Here is a 22,930-nt window from a genome sequence, read left to right on the forward strand (position 1 = left end):
CCCTCAAAAGAATACACCCATGTCTTCACTGGGTAGTACTCTCACATTTCCAACCCGATGTTGAACAATTCCTCACATGAAATATTTTTTATTCAACACTTTAAGCACAACTCGTTTATCAGACCGTTCTTCGCCTCCATTCCCCCCTTCCAGCTTCCGGTTCAACGGAGTGAAGGAACAGGAGGGTATTACTCTTTTTAGACTACTTACAGTTACCTCCCCTGCTTCATTCGCCCATTACGCCAGAAGTGTTTTTATGTAGAATAAATGCTACGAAACTTTTACCAATAGAGACGACAGATAAGACAAAGAAATGTGAGAGCACAGCCAAGTGAGGAAATGGGAGTGTACTTTTGATGGTGGCAATATTTTATTTTGACATGAAAAATATTTTTCGGTCCAAAGTAGGAAAATATGTTGCCAACCTTTGCTCACTTCGCTCACATATAAGAAGACTTTTCATATTCTCTGTGCTGCGCAAACCTATTTGCACTACAGTTTGCCTGTGGTCAAAGCGTTGATTAACACTTATACTTTTCAGGACCCTAGCATGATATATACTCCCTCACATGGATGGGCTGTGTTTGGCAGTATTATCTCCTTTTGTTTGAAAGTCTTTGAGCACACGTGATACACACAAAGTGGAATAATTTATATCTGTCAACTTCTTTGAAATGAGGGGCACAGTGTTTCAAAGTTTGTCTTTTCTCCTTGACTCTGAAGCATCATATGAATTATGTTTCAGAAGCTACCATCCATACATTTCCAATCCCACACCCCTCCTCCCCAACGCCCCCACACCCCACACCCCAGCCCTCACCTTTTTTTTTTGTACAACCTCATATGTTTGGTTTTATGTGACATGGCGAAAGGCAAATGGGTTGACCAATATGGCTACAAATATTAAACAGAAACATGATATCTGAACCTGATTTGAAATTGGACTGTTTGATTGGAACCATGTTTTGGGCAGGAAGAACACAGGAAGTCCAGGTCGCGACACACCCTCAAGACAAATGGCCAACACATTGCCATGTACTGAAAACCCAATCTCAGGGGATGGCTGTCATAGACACAATATACTGTAGTTCCACGTGGCTATTTTGTGCCCATGTTGGGTGCAGTGGTGTTTCCTTGCTAATGAATATAAGATTTATACAAGGTTGCACCTTTCCTACAATGTACAAAGTACTTCATCATTATTGAATGATTTCTTCTGGGTATAATTCTATCAGTAACACAGTGAAACTAAGAGTATTGTCCCTTGGCCAGCCAGAAATCTTTTATCATACATTTGAATCCTGCGTCAGTTTGTATGTCAATGTCAATGGATATTTTAGATTGATTACCTTGTTTTCATTGCTATATATTGCTGCAATGTTGCTGAAATTTTTAACTCACTCACTTGTATGTCCCCATGATGTTTGTCAGTCCCATGCCTGTACACTGGTTTTCATAAGTGGTAAACATGTGAGGAGACAGGCGTTCCTGTCATGTCAAGCAGGTGCTCCAAGGTTAGCAGTGCTAACCCAACTCACTAGTTCACAGTGTTTATTTAGAGGAATACTGTTTTTAGACCGCTCATTAGAGAACACCATTTTCTTTTCCATGTCACTGTAGTGGATCTGTTATGACCTGAAAATTTGCTTTTGTTTAAACTTTTATGAAAAAATTTTTTTTTTAACATCATTATATATGAACAGAAGCATATGCTTTAGAATAAGAGCAATTGATACGACTGTTGGGAGAAAGTACCTTGCTTGTCATATATATGGAAATGCTGGGGTTAAATCAGCAGCAATGGCTGCAGGCACATGCCTCTGAAATGTGACTCTCATGTTAAAATGTCACCTGTACCTCATCTTCTCATATCCCTCTCATAAAGTGTGGCAAATGACAGGAAGCAGGGCATAATTGGTCAATTATGTATTATGGGTAATAGTTAAAAAGTAATGAGTGTATTATATTTGTTTACTAGCATCCCTTGTAGCCACTCTGGCCAGAGTAATGTACACATCTTCAGATGTCATTATCTCATAAATATATTTGTCATAAAAGTTTGTTTACACTTGTTATTGAGATGGACCCGTGAAGGTCCCGGGGTAGAATAGGCCTTCAGCAACCCATGTTTGCCATAAAAGGCGACTGTGCTTGTCATAAGAGACTAATGGGATCGGGTGGTCAGGATTGCTGACTTATTGGCACATGTCATCGGTTCCCAATTGCACAGATCAATGCTGATGCTGTTGATCACTGGTTTGGTCCAGACTCGATTATTTACAGACCGGCGCCATATAGCTGGAATATTGCCAAGTGTGGTGTAAAACTCACTCACTCATTCACTCACTGTTAAGGAGATGTCTTTGGGGTTTTTACTGTTTAATATGTCCTTGGTTAAAACAGGTGAGAAGACATGTAAGAATTGTGACCATGAACTGGCTGTATTAGGTGCCTATCCTGAGGCATTCACCATAAGCAACTGTATATAGTGCCTGTCATGTTGAAAGGGACCATAAACAATCGTGTGCATGAATAAATACTGAAAAACAAATATCTTAAGTATCATTAATAATATGAGGGATATTATGTCTTTTTTTTTTTCATTTTTCTTCACAATAAATATATACACCCCAAACACTCATGCATACCTAACTTTTCTGATTGAGTACAGCTGTTTAGAGCACTATTGCTTTGCCAACTTTCATCTTTTTTCCAACTTGAATATTTTTGGATTGACACACAATGTTGACAGTAATTGCACAATGTTTTGAAATCACATTCACTGATTTTATTGTCATATTAAGCAAGTCGCTAGACTGATGGATTTGATTTGTATGAGAAAAGAATGAATATCTCCCATTCAAAGTGGACAATATTGAATAGGAAGAGGGCCAACTGAAGCAGACTGAATATCCAGTTTGTCATAAAATAGTTTATTGCCTGGCACCGAGGCTGATATTGGTATCACGTGGCACCGAGATTGGTCCCAGTGTTCGATTACGGCCATGCTGTCTCCTACTTCTTGTCCACCTCTGAAATAATGTGAGCTTTATCCTATAATGTCGATTCATTAGGAGAACCTGTCAACACAAGCTTGGAAAACTACCTCAGATACAGCTTTAATCTGTTCCAGTTGAGCTCGTTGAATACCCTGCTCTTCTTATACTGCCAAGCAAATCTGTTTCTGAATATCAGCCCTGCTTGGTTTATATAGGTTTGCTGAAAGGATTAGGCACCAGGGTTTGGGTTTTATTTAGGCGTTTGAAGTCGAGGTCGGTCTAATTGAGTGGAAAATAATGAGCCTTCGGGCCTATCATTGCATGTGATCATCTTGAGACAGGAGACCGTGGGCACAGATAGACAAGTTAGACCAGTTTGTCAGTGTCTGCGAGACCTGGTATGTGGCTCTGTAGGGCGATAGTCATCAGAGAAGGCAAAGAAAATATGCTGTATTTCCATTTTGAGAGTAGACAATGACAGGCTGAGAGATTGTCCCAAGGATATTTCAGCATAAAAAGTAGTCTTTGGACCTGGACCTGTTACTTTTGCTTATGTTTTTATAACACAAGGTTACCACTTCAAAAATGAAACAGAATAAGGCTGTTCTTTGTCAAGCAGGAATCTTTACTTAACTGTTATCTTCTGTGTGGCAAATATTACTAATATTGGACAATAAAGACTGAATGTGACATAAGGATTTTAAATAACATAAATCAACTGTTCTTTGTCTGCAAACATACTGCTATGATTAAAAGTGTTGTTATGATGTTTCAGGATTTCTTCCTGTGACCCTTTATTCCCACATGATGTATTCCAGGTTGAAATACATCCCAAGATACTGCTGGATTATTGTTTCAGCAACTGGTTTGTCTGGTCCAGACATGATCACTTCAAAACACTGTCATAAAACTAGAATGCTGTTGAATGCAGTGTTGAACAACCAAGAACAATACATAGAACAGTCTGTTTGATAGGTCAAAAGGATCAGACAGATGCTTTTTCATTTTTCACGTCCAAGTTTTGCAAACGGATAGCTGAATAATTTCAAATTATCTTTGATTCCAAATATATTTCTGCATTTACCTTTTGACTTTAGCCTGATTTTATTATGTGTATATCTTCAGGTCAACATTGAAAATATAGAGGATACTAAACTCGCTTCCGTGTAATACCATTTTTAATAAATGAGTTAATGATTTGGTATCAAACGAGCGAAAGCTGGTTTGATACTTAATCTTTAACGAGTTTAATAAAAATGATATTTCATGGAAGCGAGTTTAGTATTCTGTTTATTACTCGCCAACATAAATTGACAGAAACTGCCGTGAAATTCCCTACAGTGTTAGGACTCTCAGCTTTCCACAAGTCAAGCAAGGTCTAGTAAAATTGCGACATCGGCATTAGCATTGTGACGTCACAACTTTAAACCATTTTGACGTCATATGTGAAGCGGTATTACATTAGTGCAGTATTGCTGTAGGAATATTACACTGCAGTATCTTTAGCAGGCGAGTAATAAAGTTTTATATCTGCTATGTTTTGCCCATATTTTTTAATGAAACACATTTTTGGTGCCCCTTGCTGTGATATTGCTGAAGCAATGCTGCTAAACTCACTCACTATCATTGTTAGATGTCATGTCATGGATTTTCCATCTGCTGCCAGACAGCAGATCCACTGAACCCAGACTATCACCAAGTTTCTGAATATGTGTAATTTTGATTGTAATAAATAACCCATTTAAATTGACAAGGAGTCCATGCGAGGTGGGAGATTCAGATTTTGAGGAAATCTAGACTTGCTTCATTCTCTGCTTTAGCGTTACAAGTATGGCTAGGCTGTAGGGAAAGAAATGTGGTTCAGGGACTGTGAAACAGACTACGACTGGACCATAAGGGAAGAGATACATCTGTTGGAGGAGGTCATGTCAGGTGAACTTTCTTGTCTAATTATAACTGTGTGACAAAGACATGATTTCTGACTGCTAAAACAAAAGAGTTACGTTTAAATTTGTGTTCTGTATGCAGTTAGAATTTTTGTATTGTGGAGGTGAAAAAATGTAAAGTGGACAGCTGAGTCATCTTTCATTAAGATTGTTGGGCAGTTATTGAGTTTCATCACTGCTGCCTGACAGAACCTTCACTGGAGGTGTTCCTGGATCCTCGCACAGAAGAGAATTATCAGAGGTAAAATTACATAATTTGTAAAATCACAAATTACATTTCCGGGTACTCGACTCCAATTCGGGTAAGTACATGTGGGCACTTGATTCCATTTTTCCTGCCCGTCCCAATCCTACTTTACAGTCCACTGTGACATTGCTAGAGGCGGCAGAAAACCAAAGGTTTACTGTCATTAAGGGAACTGGTTGATGTTTAACAATCTCAGAAACAAAACATTTGGTGTATGGTCTCATTTGCTTTTCAATCTTACTGTTATGGTCAGTGATGATAAAGGTCTGTCATCATTTTGCAGAGAATTAACTGTTAATACGACACATATGTTTATTCCAGTATGCAAATTTCAACTCATAGCATGCCAGCAACACAGAGTGATATGGAGTGATTTGGTAACTGACTTGTTAAGGCATTCACTCACCACACTGAAGTTACAGATTTGATTACCCTACTTAGGCACAATGTTTGAGCCAGTCTCTGGTGTTGACCACTTTGATATTGTAGAATTATTGCTATCGAGAGGTTTAAAACCTACCTCACTCGATCACTCATTTACTCACTTCATAGACACCAGTGTTTTAATTTTGTGAGAACATCGTGACTGCTGCAAGCTGCAGAAAGGTCTTTCTTCTGCACCTTGTCTTGATCAGGCCCCCCTAAGTAATTGAAGGAATTACAGCAAATTTGAAGGAATTGCATCTCAAATGTAAACAAACGCAGCCCACTCGCGAAACAATTGCAGCGATATCGGTAGTTTAGCGGTAATAACAGAAACACATCGGCCCTATCGGAAGCAATGTCGGTAATACTGGAAACACGATCGGCCATCTTCGGAGATTTTTCGGTCGCGAGCGGAAACTCACGCAGCAAAACATGGCGTCGTTGGAAGACGTCTCGGTGAGATTTGTTTTTAGTTCCTACTATTACATTTTCATACTTATCCATTTTTGACCACCCGTGTTGAATGCGTTTAGGTATGAGGTGTTGTCGGGACAATAGCATATGTTTTTAGGAAAAGATTGTCACTGCAGAAGAGTGTCACAAGTCATGCCCCTGGAGATTGTTTACATCTGAACATCGAAGTCGTGCCGATGATTACGAACATCATGAACGTGCGCCATGAAGAAGTTTATGAGCCATAATTTTTCTTGCTACGAAGTGCACTTGACAAATTTAAACACATTTTACAAAAAAAATGATGTTATATCTGGCGCACGTTCGTAATCATCGACACGACTTCGATGTTCAGATGTAAACAAACTACAGGGGCATGACTTGTGACGCTCTCCTTGAGTGACTATCTTTTCCTAGAAACATAAGCTATTGCCCCGACAACACCTCATACCTAAACGCATTCAACACGGGTGGTCAAAGATGGATAAGTATAAAAATGTAATAGTAGAAACTAAAAACAAATCTCACCGAGACGGGTGCTTCTTCCAACGACGCCATGTTTTGCTGCGTGAGTTTCCGCTCGCGACCGAAAAATCTCCGAAGATGGCCGATCGTGTTTCCAGTATTACCGACATTGCTTCCGATAGGGCCGATGTATTTCTGTTATTACCGCTAAATTACCGATATCGCTGCCATTGTTTCGCGAGTGGGCTGCGTTTGTTTACATTTGAGATGCAATTCCTTCAAATTTGCTGTAATTCCTTCAATTACTTAGGGGGGCCTGTTGATGTGAAGGGAAAGATTCTTTTTTGAATATATTTCAATAATCTTTCTGATATTTTGGTGATGCTCTGTAAAGTAAAACTTTTAGACACTCTGTTATGATGAATCTTATTATGTCCAGTGCCTCTGCTAAGGACGCTCTTTTGTTTCTTCTGAAATATCCTAATATTTGGGAAAATGCTTTGTCATATTAAAATGAGAAATGGAAGCAGGCACAGTTGTTCTGAAGAGAAGTGAGTCCAGCAGTGTCCTTCTGAAGAGAGATTTGAACAAATCAAGTTAACGCATATTACTTTGGAAGTGTTTCTGTATAGAATGGAATTGGTGAAGAGGACACTGTCTGTTTTTATTATGCATTACCTACTCCAGGACTGCAGTGGTGACTTCACAGCCATTGTGTTGCTGAGGATAACAATCACTTGAGTTTTCCCATCAGCGTTGTGAATGAAATGACCTCTGAGATGACACGGCCTGAGAATGACCAGTCAGGTGCCCCAGGTGCCCTTGGTCAGTGCAGTACTATCGGATTACAACTAATTATAAGTGTTAAGGAAGTTGACCCCCCATGTGGACCTGCAACAGCCCCTGGTGAAAACAGGTATTGAAGTGAGGTCCAAGCACACAAATAATTAGGCTTCATTTTAGGAAATAACGTTTGTTAAAGGCACATATTTGTGAGTGTTTTTTTAATTGAGCTACAACTGTAGCCAATTGTTGAACTTGAAGTTTGAATTTGAATAAATGTAACCTTTTTAATGAGATGTCTTTTCTGGAAAGCTGTGTTGTTGAATGTTGCTATCAGTGGGTTTCAGTTTTACATCCACATATATACAGTGTTCCTAATTTATTGTCATTATGACAACTGTGAAGCCCATCAGATGTAAAGCCCATCAGTTGTCTATTCGAGGTGGTGTGTGGTGGTGTTGTGAATAAATAATGTTTGTAGCAAGGCCGGTAGCACATGTGAAAGTACTAATTAATGAAAATTGGTTAAAAACTGGTTACAGAGATGATGTAGTTCACCTGGACCCCTGTTAACCTGTTGTGACCAGGTATACAGCTTGACAAGTACTAATTCTAGTGCAACATCCTTTCACTTTCTCTCTCAAGACAAAACTTATGAAAACTGTGGCAAACGTCACTCCCACACCTACAAGCATACACATGAAATTATTTTGGAGATAATAGTTTATTAGCTTTGTTGCAGAAATTCCGCATTAATTACCTTTGCTACGTCATTTCGTACATTATGAAGTGTAATCATAAAAGTGCCTTTGTTAGAAGGACTTATTCAGAAATAGTCCCCAAATCTTTATCGAAGGCCATGAGTCTATGTAAACACAACTTTTGTTTGTCCATGTGCCTTCATATACCTCCCAGGACAACCTAGCAAGAAATGGCTCTGGTTGTTTCAATAACTGTGTGTAGATGAATCCCACATGTCAACAGAAGGATACATGCAGACAGAGCTGGTGGTCAGTGTGGGGGAGGGGAGCCATTGTGAAGGTGTGTCTGCCACACTGTTTGCTGTCATACCTCCACGATCCACGCTGGGCTCCCACCCTCTCTCTCTATCACATTCCCTTCATGGTCTTGCCCTTGTAGACCTGACACCCACTCAGTGGTGACACGCTTCGTTTGGCCTGGCCTGTACACACTCATAGCTCCAAGCAGACGCCAACTTTCAGTCCATGGATAGGACGATTTTGAACAAAAGGTAACTTTTACAGATTGGCCATTCCATGAAGTAGTGTGAAATGTTTTTGTTTTTCCCTCCAACAGCTAATTTCTTCCTTTTATGGAATGTTACTAGCGTCTGCCTAGGCTTGGCCAGAACTCATCAATCTAGGTCATTGTGGACGGGCCAAATCGGTGAGAAAGCTGGCCTTTCAAGGTGATTTCAGGGTTTGGGGAATATACTTGTTTGTTGCCAGTGAACTTGACATAATGATGTATATCAGTGTTACTGGTTAGTGTCTGTGTTAACATGTACAGATGCCAATATGGACCTATCTAGACGAATTAGTTGTGTTATTGTATAGAAATGGAGTTTACTTGGGTCTCATGCATTGTTGTTTTGTTGTTACAGTCAGGTTGGGTTTTTATGATTAACGTTTCATAAACGATCAGTTGTGTTGGTAAGTGACTGAAATGCGTGGTCCAGATAGCAATGGGTAAAGCTGACATTGAACAAAGCGAGAACCAGCTATTGTGAGCTTTTGTTGTCTGGCTGGGCAGTTAGCTTTTGTGTGGAAGTTATTTTCTATCAGTCTCTATCCCAAACATATCAACATTTTGTGTCACACATGTCATTTTGGAACAATTAATGTGTCATTTACTAAGCCCATCGTTGATGCTGTTCGGATAGCATCTAGATTATATTTATATTATACTCTACCCCATAAACTGTTCTGATAATATGTATATTAACGAGCATGTCACTGACTGTCGATTAATGGAACCTCACTGCATGGGTATTCACTGTATCAACCACTGGTGTAACTGATCTGGTTACTTACATGCTGTTGGCTTATACTACTTCGTGCCCTGTGTAACTACAAATATGATAGCTGTAAGGTTGTGAACCAATGTCCAGTTTAGCTGCAAAGTGGAATTCATCAGTAGGTGGGTTACAGAAGAGATAAGTCCTTTCTTAAAGTACATCACTGTTCAAAAGGCCACTCTCTACAGCAAGATGGAATGTTCAAAATGCTAATGACAGCTGTTATAAGGAACTTGAAAGCAAAACATAGTCCTGAAAAAGTAGAATGCTTTTTTAATGATACCCTTGTAAGGATGGAGAAATATGTATCTTTGAAGACTGAATTCGTAGAATGTTTTTTTAATAGTGTGTAGTAATTTGGTGCATTTGCTCAAACAGCAGTTGTCAAGAAATCCTTCAATGAATATAGCAATATGAGAGGTTGAGTAATACCATCATACTGAATGCTTTTAATAGTAAAGTCTGTTTAGCTGCATGTTCATACTACATTGTTAAAGAACATGCACAGTTTTGGTACCCAATTTTTAAAGATTATAACAACTACCACTACCAGTACCACATACTACACCACCTTTACAGGAAACCAGTGTTATTTTGTATATTCACCACTGATTTCTACTGAAACCAATGTTTTTTGTCTATATTCACCACTCATTTCTCGTGAAACCTGTGTTATTGTGTATATTCACCACTGATTTCTAGTGAAACCAATGTTTATGATCAATATTCAACACTTATGTCTAGTAAAACCAGTGTTACTGTGTATTTTCACCACTTATTTCTGGTGAAACCAGTGTTTATTATCTATATTTACCAGTGAAACCAGTGTTGTTGTGTATATTCACCCACCCACTGATGCTGTGATGATATCTCTAGTAATGGTTAAAGGTGGACCAGGGCCAACCTAGGTGTCAGCTGATAGCAGTGGAGATAACACCCACTTATTGTTCCTGGTTGCTGACCAATAATTGGCTCATCTTGCATGGCACATTAAGTCACTTAATGGTTTTCCTGGTGAATAAACATACGTATCCATTTATGTAATTATCTCGTATACAATGCCTGCTGCGGTAGGTAGATTTGTAAGGTTAATACATTGTCAGCACGTAACCCATGCTTGTGGGTCAAACTTCAGGTTGAGATACATGGATACAGCTTTGATATTTATCATAGTGGTGATCAGTCCATAGCATCATCAAATCATCATTAACTTTTATTCAGTATTTTAGGCCATAACACTATCTCTGATGAAAACACAGAGCACCAATTAGGGACAGTTCTTTACATTGATATATTTCCTCTACATAAAGCTAAATGTAAATAGTACATGTAGACAACTGCTTAGTTTTTGAATATATCTAATTTGGACTTCCGTTTGATTTGAAAAGGATGACAGTCAGATGGGTGATTCGGGAAACCTGTACCTGCTTCGTTGGTTTAAGCATATTTATTTCCAGAAGGGGAATTGGATTGGTAAACAAGCAATATATTGCTTATGTTAATACCGCTCCGGGATACAAGTAACTTATATAAAGCAGTCGTGAGGAGAAAAGCATGCAAATATCAAACAATAAACAATAGCTTTCTGAGAATGTAACAATCAAAACTTGATAACATAGCCACTTATAACATTAAGATCATTAGTGTCGGAAGTGCAATTTCATTTTACTATTACAACATAAATCTGCCTGAGAGTACAATGAAAGAGTGGACAGATTCTAATAATTCATGGTTATCGTTAGCAGATCCTTTAGAGTGGCCATATAGTATTGATTTGATATCATATCCTTTGGTATAGAAGTGCATTTTATGTCTTATGTCAGAGTAATTGATGCACGAAAAGAAATAGTGAATTGGATCTTCGTAAGAGTAGTCACAAGAACAAGACAGATTTGAAGATAAAAATCGTTCATATTTGTGGGTTTAAATCACTGCAACCGAGCCTGAGCCGTGAATGAATAATCTGACAGAATCTTGATCCTGAGTTTAAATTAAAGTAGGTTTGATTATTATATGACACACTAATTTTTTTCTTAAAACTACCCAGAGTAGCCGATTCTCTATGATCAGTAGACAAAGAATTCCACGGTCTTACAGTATCTGGGAGAAATGACTTTGCATAAATTGCACTTTTGCTATCGATAGTTTGGAGCTTCAAACGATCTCGAAAACTGTAGTTTGCTGTCTCAGATACCTTAGGAGGGATGAGATTGCTCAAATATTTTGGAGTGAAATTATTAACCATCTTATAGAAAAATGTAAGTTTTGTTAGGGCTTCAGCAGTGCTGAAGGGGCTGGGTGTAAATAATGCGAGACAGACTACTAGTACAAGCTGTATGCAGTCATTTAATTTCTTGATGAGGCAAAATGCTTTTGAAAATACCTTTTCATGTGTGTCCATTTATGACTGTGGAGTCTGACAGACCAATTGGCCTCCCAGTCCAGTCAGTGTCTGTTTCTGCGTAGAGAGAGCAGATCTAGCAGACGTGAGATATGCTTTTGGTCTGTGTGTGTGCCAGGTCCTGACCATCCTGGTTTAGTAATCTCATCAGGGTATTGATTACTGGTACAGTTGGAAATAGCTGTCAGAAAGATTAGTGCTAATTCATTTCCATGTTCTTGTGATCTACCCATACAGACGTCAGAGCCTCGGAACTGACAGCGAACAGGTAGTACCTCTGAGGTGGCCAAATAGTTTCACCATTTCTAGGTTCATTTAAGATTTTTACATGAATGCAATCATTAGTGAATTGTTTCCAAATGGTTATGTAATTTATTGGATACATCTTTGCCACTCTTTTGATGCTGTATGTCACATCGAAATGAAAGCTGCTCTTAATGTGCAAGCTGTCTAAAATTGCCATCTTGTAGTGATTTGAAGAAAAGTGTCAGTAGAATAATTACATGGCATGTGAGTGTGAATATGTGTCATGACGACTTACTGGCTGTGGTCAGTGATGGTTGAGCATGTATTGAACATACATGTTTGAGGATTCCTGGAGTAGATTCAACCCTTGCTAGGTAATATCATCATTTATTCATCTGAATACTGACTAATTTCTTAGGGTTTAAGGGTAAAACTTAGGCCTCATTACTCCATCACTCCCAAGGGATGGGCAGTCCATTCTGTTACACCACAGAGTTGTGTTCGTTGGATGTACCAGGGACCAGTGGTGTAGAATTTGAACTGTATGACATTCCTTGGTTTGTTAGACTATACCCTAAAGTGTTTAATGAGTTCTACATGCATCAGCTGAGAGTTTCTCCAAACTTCAGGCTCACCTGATATAGATGAAAAACTGCACAAAGTGGTGTTCAACAAACCCCTCTCATTCAGAGATAAGAGCTGTAATGATGATGCTAGTTTAACATTACTCTCCTGAAGCAATGTTTTGATGAATGGCATCTAATGCCATCTATGGTTGAGTGAACAGTACTTCCCCTATGGGAGTGTAGGGAAGATTTGTCACCGGATGTAAAGACCAATCTGCTGGTCATAGTGTTGGCTGAGTATCTGTAATTCTGGAAGGTGAGGAAGCATTCATCCCACCTGGATGAGTGCTATTTATTTTCCTCATTGATAACAGTTTTCTGAGAGAAGGGGAAATGCTGGGGGTTAGAGTAAGTGAGTAAGTTTAATTTTGTGCCACTTTCAGCAATATCATGGTGGGGGAAAACAGAAACCTGTTTCACCCATCGTGCCCATGTGGGAAATCGAACCCAAGTCATCAGTGTGATGAGCTTATGCTATAACCACTGACTACCCCACTGCCACATTGGAGATTAGAGTGCACTTGGAAAGATGCATTTTGTTCATCTTGTAACTTTCTGTTTAGAGGAGAGATGTGTGACACAGTCATCTTGACCACTACAATTCATTGAGTTGTGGTGAATTGTGTCCCTTTGGTAATCCAGGAACTTAAGATTTAGGGTTTATAAAAACCTAGATCCATTCCTTCACTCATTGGTTTGTCAGAAAATAACTATGCTCATGAGTTTTACCGAAACATTTTCACCTTTCTGACAGGTTTCCTGTATTTTAGGGAAGTTAGGCCAGACATACTTCAATAATTTTGCACGACTATGACCCTCTGTATACCAGCTTCTCAATGACTATGACCCTCTGTATACCGGCTTGTGGATTTTCGCAAAACTGCTCTGTGGTAGACTATAGACAAATTAACTGTAGTCATGTGAAAGTATCGGTTGTTCTTTGACATATTTTGAGTAGTGTGTGTGTGTCAGGCAGCATGGATCCGGTTCACTGTAGTATAACCAGTGCTAAGGACAGACTTGATGGCATTTAATGACATTTAATGTGCAGCACTGTGGGGTCAAAAGTCGGCAGCTCAGTGAGGTGCACTTGTTGGGGCCAGTTTGGTGGGTTTTCGCAGGCAGTTGCTGGGAAATAAATTTCTCTGTTATGTCTCATCCATACAAGTTGTGCATTTAATTGAGGAAACTACGATTGAAGTCGGCAAAGAAATGTGTTTTATTAGGCAAGTTCCTGATACGGATTGTCATATGAAATGTTTGAGTTATGATGTGGAGGCTGTATGTCAGGTGATAGTGAAATATTAGTTGTGGTTCTTAAAAAGAACAGGCAGTATAGTGGTATGAGCAATGTACCACTAGTTATATATTATGTCTTTCAAGACATCTTGGCTCAAAGATCTTGAGATGCACAAATGTCTTGTTTATGTCAACAGATAAACTGATAGCCTGAAGGATAGAAACAGACATTCTCATGGTTGTGAATAAAACTTATGGCTGTACATCCAGACATCCCCTTAACTCAAATATTATAAGTGAAGCTTCACAATATTGTTTGTAAAACAACTTGAGCATCTTTGTGGGGTCTGCCAACAGTGTAGATGACAACACCGTGGTTCAACTGTGATCATGTACTAAATATTCATTGGTACATTTCCTAAAATTTCTCCGTCTTTGTTTGGACCCGTGAAGGTCTGAATTAGAATATTGACCTTCATGAGCCAATGCATCAGTTGAGAGTTTCTCTAAACTTCAGGCTCACCTGATATAGATGACAAACTGCACAAAGTGGTGTTCAACAAACCATAGGTGGAACATTGCTAAATGTGGCATAAAACTAAACTTACTCACTGTCTGCTGTCATCTTTGTCTACCTTTGGTCATCTCATGAATAGAAGCAGTTTCATAAATGACCTTGAAATGGTGAGACTTGGTATTTACTTTCTGGCATAGAACCCCATCTGTCCACTCACTATCTCACTGACTCCACTAGAGCCGATCACTAAGCCTACATGTGTAGGTCTTGAAGGGCTGGGTTATCAGGAGAGTCAGTCTCCTCCTTTGGTGGGAGCCACTTATTTGACTGACTGACACGGATCAAGTAACATATCACTGTACATACTCACATCATCCAAATTCCACTCCCAGTAAATCTGTCAACTGAACTGTTTCAAATTTATTTATATCAATCTGCAATTTTTGTTGATACAGGCACTTTAATCTTGTCTGCACTCTGTTTCAACAGCCCATTTGTTTAGTGGGGAGAACTGTGGACATTGCAGTCATAAAGATAGCAGTTTACCTCAGAGTAGATATTGGGGTATGGTTGTAGCATCTTGCTTTGTGATATATAGAGTTGTCATGTTTGATATTGTTCCTGTGTACTGTGTTCAAAGAAGACTTGTCTCTGTACTTTAGACTTGAGACAACTTTAACAGCTGCTTGAACGGACTATATTCTCTGTATTGGAAAGCAATGTTTCTGTACCTTCTATTATTATGTAGGAATTTCCTCAATGGTACCTGTTATTGTGAGTGAGTGAGTATTGTTAGATGCAGCACCCACCAATATCCACCATAGTTATGGTACATCAGCCTGAACACAGCACGTACAAACCTGATCATCACATGGGATACCATAACCTACAACTGATCTTCATCAACCAGATACTATGACTGTGATGAGAGCATCAGTTTTCCTCAATGGGATAGAATGACCTATAACTGGTATTCATCAGTGGGACAGAATGACCTAGAAGTGTTTTTCATCAGTGGGACAGAATGACCTAGAAGTGGTTTTCATCAGTGGGACAGAATGACCTGTAACTGGTTTTCATCAACGAGATACCAGGACCACTGACTGGTTTCCATCAATTCTATAGAGTGACCTATGACTGGTTTTCATCAACAGGAACCCGTGAAGGTTCGGGGTAGAATAGGCCTTCAGCACCCCATGCTTGCCATAAAAGGTGACTGTGTTTGTCGTAAGAGGTGAATGACGGGATCGGGTTGTCAGGCTCGCTGACTTGGTTTCACACGTCATTGGTTCCCAATTGCGCAGATCGACGCTCATGTTAATGATCACTGGATTGTCTGGTCCAGACTCAATTATTTACAGACCGCTGCCATATAGCTGGAATAGTGCTGAGTGTGGCTTAAAACTCAACTTACTCACTTACTCACTACTCATCAACAGGTTTTCATCAACAGGACAAAATTACCTTTGACTGGTTTTCATCAACAGGATAGAATGACCTATGACTGGTTTTCATCAACAGGACAAAATGACCTATGACTGGTTTTCATCAACAGGATAGAATGACCTATGACTGGTTTTCATCAATGGGATAGAATGACCTTTAACTGGTTTTCATGAACAGGATAAAATGACCTATATGGCTGGTTTTCATCAACTTGATAAAATGACTTACATGACTGGTTTCCGCAGGTTGGATACCATGACCTTCAGTCACTCACAGAGCGTGAGGTATAATCCTGCTGGTCCAGACTCTGGGCAAGGGGTGGATCACCGCATGGATAAAGTGAGCAAATCCAACAGCTCAGTGACATGATGAATGACTCCTGTAGTCATTGATCACAGGACAATTACCTACCACATTCTATTAACATATACCTAATGATTACATCCTTCAAATTATGTTTGCTTCCACTTATGTAGCAGCACAGACTGCCATTACCATCACCTCTAACCTGTCATTATTGTCGAGGTTGCGGAGACCAGCTCCATTTCCGCCTATTAGACATGTTATGCTCGGATACATCAAGAGTGTTCACTATATCAGTCTGTTTCCTCATTATGAAAGTGTAATTTCAGTTACCATTGATAATGGCTGAAGTGAAAATCACGTTTGAGTTATAGCTGAAAGGTTTGTCGGTCCAATCATTCATTCATCATTCTTACGTTGTCATTACTGAGGATATTTGGTGACCAGAAGGTTGCAATGAAAGAGTCATTTGAACTTTGGAAAATTTTGAGTTTTTCAATTTTGAGTCTTTATTGTCAATCAGAAAGTACTGAATAATGTGTTCAGTAGTTTTTCATAGTTCTTCAAACACCAAACAAGCTGTGGGTTTATTGTATGAGCTACTTGTGAATGTCGCCCCATCCTAGATAGATCTTGTTGCATTGGTGGGGCACCTGTTTAACTGGCCGTATAAATTGCTCTTTGCTAGCTGAACCTGGCACACTAGTTTCGACCTTTTCGAGGCGGGGGACGTCCTAGACGATTCTCCCTTGTCACCATACCACACAAAGCTGAAGGTAAATTGTCATTATATTTGTATGTGTGTTAAATCCAAGTAGCTGCTCACTTTGTGCATGTGAAACCTTCAGCTGATTTATGAGCTGTGATATATGTGCTTATGGGGTGTTTAGTATTTCCCCAGTTGTAACACAATGTAAATGCTGTGTCTAGGTTTATAGGTCAGTGCCATCTAGGAATTGAGTAGATTCTCGTGATATTACCTGGTGTATAATGGGATATTGTCACCATATGGTGGGTAGGATGGGATAAGCCCTGCTTCGTGATGCGCTGAAACCCACAATGAACACATACTGTTTTCAAAAATAACCAGTATTAGTGGCTCGATTATATTCAGGATATGTGTTAAGGTGTTGTGAGACACCAAATATACATAATAAACTACGTGGTCATGGCTCTAGGAAAGCTAATGTCCATCATAGGTGAATGTGATCTGTCATTATGTGGTGACCACATGCCAATGTATCCTCTGTAAATAGAGCAGCAAATATTTGCTTAACTGTGGTATCCAATTCACTGTCAAGTACAGAGATTAAAAATGTGCCTGCTTGATTGACAAAAAGTGCACAGTTTTGTAAGGAAGGTGTCACTTGATCTGGATTACAAGATGTGGAGCTGTTGAGACTTGATATCGACCCAGTGATGTGCTGCGGAGTGGAACATTGTCATTCTTGACTGTTGTATTGAGGGCACCGCCGTATTGCTGTAGATATAACACCAGTAGCGCACACATTTCTTCAGTCCAACATCTGGGATTGTTTCAGGTGAGATAAGACAATTACATTTACCTTTCTGAGCTTGTTAGGGGATGTCAGCTTATAATTAGGAAGACGTTGCATATGAGACAGTGTCTCACATACATGTACCTGGGATGTTTGGTCGATATGATGTAGATGATGTTTAGCTCAGGTACAGAGATGAAGATGACATTAGGCTCATTTAGTGGTGAAGATGATGTTCAGCTCATGTAGAGTGGTGACGATGATGTTTGGCTCAGGTACAGTGGTGACGATGACATTAAGCTTAGGTACAGTGGTGACGATGACATTAAGCTTAGGTACAGTGGTGACGATGACATTAAGCTTAGGTACAGTGGTAGTAATGATGTGAGATTCGGGTACAGTGGTAGCAATGACATTAGTCCCAGAGACTAGTGCTGATGATATTATGAAGGCTTGGGGCTAGTAATCACTTGCTAATGGGCTGTGTTCCAATGTCTGAGGAATATTCCGGAGAGTGGATTTGTAGTTAACAGTTGATTTCCATTGCCGTTCCTGTGTGTGCCTACAGTCAGGGAGGGTGAGGGTATTCAAAGGTAATGTGAAATTTGACCCATTTCTGTTTACAGTGGCTGGTTTCTTACTTCTCCTGCTTATCTTTCAATGTAGATGTAGATTCACCAGGATTTTCTTGTTAGATTTGTATACAGTCTGTGTCCTAATACCCAGCTGTGTGATGGACCGTCAGGCTTTATGAAGAGAAGAAAGAAAGGCTCATGTCTCCATATGTATACATGACTTTGACACAAATCTATTGAAGTTGCCAGGGTGTAGAATGTTGGTTCTTTCGTTAAGTAGCCTGTTTACATTGTCAAGTATCTCTATCAACCTTCCTCACTCTGTCTGCCTCTGCATCTCTGTGCCTCTACATGTAAATTCTAGGGTCATGATTTGTTATGACATATTTTGTAAAAGGGAATTTTGTAATAACACTATTCATTTTGACTGTAGTCTATGAGCAGTATGGGTGCCTAAGTTATAAAGCAGCATACCACTAACTTTCCGAGGAATTTACAAAAGACACACCAACCTGTATGCAGCTTAAGCAGGCAGTGTTTTTTTGTATATTTTTCTTTTTTATATCATTTGAAAACTCACGACAGCATATTGTTGCATGACTTCCTCATATGGTGTCTTACTGTGCCATGATACGATGAAGTAGTATGTGGCTGATACTGTCCCAGACAAAGCGTCTAGCTGTTGCATGTTATCCAGCTACCTCTGTGTGTATGTGTTGATGGCCACTGACATCTCTGTGCCAACCCTCAAGTCCTGGCATTGTGTTGTAAAAACAAACAGAGATAATGCAGCAGTGTTTGTCTAGCTGATTGAGGGATTGTTTTTTTTTGTTTGTCCACATCAGCTCCAGCAGCTAAAGGGGAACATTTGTGGAGAAGAAAAATCAGTGATTCGCTGACTTGCTTCTCTCTGGTGTTTTTTCATGATCAAGTGATAGAAAAATATTCTCAGCTGACAGCACAGAGGGAAGCCTCCCCATGGAAGTGGCCCTGAATGATTGAGCACCACTGCATGTCTAGACCCGACAACAGACAACCCAGTGGTCGATGGTGTGAGCATCACTGCATGTCTAGACCCGACAACAGGCAACCCAGTGGTCGATGGTGTGAGCATCACTGCATGTCTAGACCCGACAACAGACAACCCAGTGGTCGATGGTGTGAGCACCACTGCATGTCTAGACCCGACAACAGACAACCCAGTGGTCGATGGTGTGAGCATCACTGCCCGTCCAGGCCGTACAACAGACAACCCAGTGGTCAATGGTGTGAGCACCACTGCATCTCTAGACCCAACAACAGACAACCCAGTGGTTGATGGTGTGAGCATCACTGCCCGTCCAGGCAGTACAACAGACATCCCAGAAGTTGATAGTGTTAGCACCACTGCCTGTCTTGTCAGGACAGACAATCCAGTGGTTGATAGAGTAAGCACCAGTTTGTCTAGACTGGACAACAGGCAACCCAGTGGTTTATACTTATTAAATTATAGTGTGAGCATCACTGCATGTCGAGGCTGGACAGATAACCAAGTCTTTGATACTGAGCATCACTAAGGCTACTCAGTGATTGATAATAACAACATTGCCAAATGTGGCTCACACAGACAGAGGCCAATGATGTCAACACTGCATTGAATTATCTCCTGTTAGGTGTAAGCCAGTTTGTTACATGCATTACTGGTATTTCCTACCCACTGGCCAATTATAACCTTCAAATATTTGGGGACACCTTTTGGAGGGCATCCAGGTGCCTTAGTGGAGCCATTCAGTAGCCCTCCAGCAGTACTGAGACGTTGAGAGAATATGGAGCTAATCAATAATTAAAAGTGTTGAGAGTGGCTTGTTATGGCTACGATTGATCTTAGTAGCCAAACAGAAGATGGTGGAGGGAGAGATCATTACATCTATTCCTGTCTCTTACCTGAGGCTATGGGTTATAGGTTTGGGGCATTTTGTAAATATCAAAACTTACTTCAGTTTTCGTTTTCAGATATTATTTTTTTATTGGATTGAATTCATTGATTGCATTATATTTTTTTTTCAAATCATCCCTCATAATAGCAGTTTGATTAATCATATGAAAGCACTGCCCTGTTTGAAGTGTTTCTTTGGACCGACAGAGTTACCTTTCTTCAATTTCCTTTGGAATCTGTTTGTTTTGCAGAGATAAAGCCTCTACGATTTTATCATAGTCGCTACCAATTTTAACTTAAAGCTACACCAATACGATACCATTGAATAAAATTCATTAAAATTTGGATATGTAGATAGAAACATATATTTTCAACAATGAAATACATTTTTTTCACAAACCTTCCATTCCTCAAATTTAATGACATATTTGAACTGTAATGATTGCAAGTAACAATCGTAATTTTAGTGAAGCTGATTTCAATATCTTTGCGATTTTTCCGGTGGAAATAATTTAACCAAGTGACCGAAATATTAATTTTATCTCAGAATCCATCATGATTTTGTTTATTTAGTTGACTACTAATTATATGGTCAATCTACTAATTTTGAACGTTGAAACTACTAGTTGCAACCAGTTGGCATCTCTTGTTTTGATTAGTTTTAGGGCGAAGGGTTGTTAAGGTGAAATTTATTTTCTCTCTTTTAGCTGCTTATCTCTACACTCAGAACTCTTCCAGGTATATGGCAGGGATCTGTAAATAAACTTGTGGTACAGTGACAAGTGTGCGAGTCTCTGACTACCCGATCCTTTTGAAGGTCTTTTTTTTTCATTTTCACAGATATCAGTCAACAGGCTCCACTTAGCAGATAATTTCAAGTGTTTGGGACATTATACTTTTGAGACATAAACAAACTAATGAAAATATTCAACCTATTCTATAATTAGTTTCTTTCTTTGTGCAACCCTGAAATACACGGAAAGAATGTGGGTATTTTTGATTGGTTAAAACAAACAAAGCCACATGAAGGCCAAGGTGCTTTGTCTCTGTCTTCGCACGGGACAGACCAAGCAGTGTTAAACTGAGATATTCGCATGTTAATTCAGCTTGTTTTCCTCCCTAGACATGTTAATAGCTGTTCCGTTCTAGTTTAGAAGGTGATAAACCTTCAGTATATGATGGTGCAAAGGTGGTACTCTCTCCTGGGATATGTTGTCTTTGAAGATGGACAGATGACGCTCACTGCAAATCTTCATGAATTTACATGATTGTCAGGATAATAGATCTGGAGACTTTTAGTGTGTTTTAATGTTGTCAGTAGCGGAGAAATTGGGATTGTTTGACCCGTCTCCTCACTGATACAAGAAGTGTTTCATGGCAGATATGTCTCCAGTGCAATGAGACTTGAAAGCATGTTATGTCACAGTTGTTGTTTTTAACTCTTATAAACCTATGGCTATACTTCAGGTGAAATGATTTGAACAGAACTGAAAACTTGTTATCTTCTGAAGACATAAAGTTAGTTGTGCCTTGAAAATTCTCTCTTGTGTCCTTAATATCAGTGTGGGTGGTCAAGCTAAGATATTTGATTATTTTGTCAACTTTTGGGTAAGTTACTATTATGAATGAATTAATGGAAAATAAGTAAGTTTAACATGGAAACATGTCAAAGAAAACTGATTTACAAGAGATTAGTGGCAATGATAAAATGTTGTGTATTTGTTTTATCTAACCATTGAAGTACAGAGTATGCCAAAGCTAAAGGATTTAGTATAATTTTTTTTCAAATTCCAGTTACTGTTTTGTAGGTCCTTGTAAACAATCTGAAAATAGTATTAGGACTTGTTATTGCAGAACGACTTGAAAACATGAAAGTAATGACTATCACAGTTCACATTTCCTTTCTGCTTTAACATATGTCAAAATGTCCCATGACAAAATCTATCCATAATTGAACAAATTTCTGAAAGTTATATGTGTAGCTAGAGGATATAACTTCACCTTCAGTAGAACAATATTATGGAGTGCTATTCTCCTGACATTCCATCAAAACTGAAACAAGTCACCTCATTACAAGAAAAATAACATCTTAATGATCAGGAATAGAGGCCAAACCTAATTTCAAATGAGCTGAACAAGAATGATTTGTTAGTTTCCTTGTGAGAATGGTGAGGATTGTGTGAGGTTGTGTGAGTGTGGGTATTGAGCAGCATCTGTGGAATCATGACTACTGAGCATGTAAGTATACACCACTAAGATAGCACTACCATGCAGAGATTATAACAGTATTATGTTTTGATAACCTTTACCTCTTTGGCACCTCACACTGGTGCGCTGTATCAAGTGCTCAGTAGGTGTTACAGTTCATTTTACATGTAAGGCTGATTTATCCCCCTGTTTACACTGTTAAAAGAACGAACATGGAAATGTAATTCACTTGTGTATGTTTTGTTTGATGTAGCCTTGGAGAGACTTTTGTGCTTCTATTTTGAAACATCATTCTGTCTGAAATGACTTGGTTTTCTGTGGTACTAAAAGATTAGGTTATTATCCAATGCACGTGTATATGATAAGGGTTTTGAGCTTAAAGGACATGGGCAGTTTGGTTAATAAGGATGGTATGCTTCATTCATCAACGTTGTACCCGTCCGTCTGTGATCTGTCAAGTTTATGTTCTTTAATAATCTTGCATACTTGAACATGATTGCCTTGGGCAGAGTGTTCCTGATAATAACGACTGTTCTGAAGCTAGGTTCCACGTGCGAGCCCTATTATTTATTGTTGATTATTTGATCAGCCCGATCAG

General features: G+C 39.2%; 3 protein-coding genes across 9 annotated transcripts in view; 2 read left to right on the plus strand and 1 right to left on the minus strand.

Moving 5' to 3' along the window:
* Positions 1-22,930, minus strand: part of LOC137291711 (replication termination factor 2-like) — a 559,227-nt gene that overhangs the window by 102,442 nt on the left and 433,855 nt on the right. The gene's annotated exons all lie outside the window — the stretch shown is intronic.
* LOC137291702 (uncharacterized) overlaps positions 1-22,930 on the plus strand; it is an 89,843-nt gene that overhangs the window by 14,858 nt on the left and 52,055 nt on the right. The window contains exon 1 of one of the 7 annotated variants that reach the window (XM_067823142.1): positions 8,487-8,571. The exons of 4 other annotated variants lie outside the window; for them this stretch is intronic. The gene's annotated coding sequence lies outside the window, so the exon portion shown is untranslated. Of the gene's footprint in view, positions 1-8,486; positions 8,572-16,822; positions 16,912-17,608; positions 17,677-22,930 lie in introns of those variants that run through there. 2 more of the 7 variants (XM_067823143.1, XM_067823145.1) reach the window with 2 other exon arrangements.
* Positions 4,853-20,381, plus strand: LOC137292116 (protein PBMUCL2-like). Its single transcript, XM_067823657.1, has 5 exons — positions 4,853-4,931; positions 5,135-5,186; positions 7,291-7,361; positions 19,230-19,636; positions 20,376-20,381. Exons 1-5 carry the CDS (start codon positions 4,853-4,855, stop codon positions 20,379-20,381), a joined length of 615 nt encoding a protein of 204 aa, XP_067679758.1.

This window comes from Haliotis asinina, chromosome 7 (genome assembly GCF_037392515.1).
Source record: "Haliotis asinina isolate JCU_RB_2024 chromosome 7, JCU_Hal_asi_v2, whole genome shotgun sequence".
NCBI classification, from domain to species: Eukaryota; Metazoa; Mollusca; class Gastropoda; order Lepetellida; family Haliotidae; genus Haliotis; species Haliotis asinina.

What these genes read in the sequence shown, in the direction of transcription:
- LOC137292116 (XM_067823657.1), top strand. Translation starts at nt 4,853, where the DNA reads ATGTGGTTCAGGGACTGTGAAACAGACTACGACTGGACCATAAGGGAA. An exon ending in ACAGAAGAGAATTATCAGAG is followed by an intron (nt 5,187 to 7,290) that starts GTAAAATTACAT and finishes TTTTCCCATCAG; the next exon opens with CGTTGTGAATGAAATGACCT. An exon ending in AGGTGCCCCAGGTGCCCTTG is followed by an intron (nt 7,362 to 19,229) that starts GTCAGTGCAGTA and finishes CTGCATGTCTAG; the next exon opens with ACCCGACAACAGACAACCCA.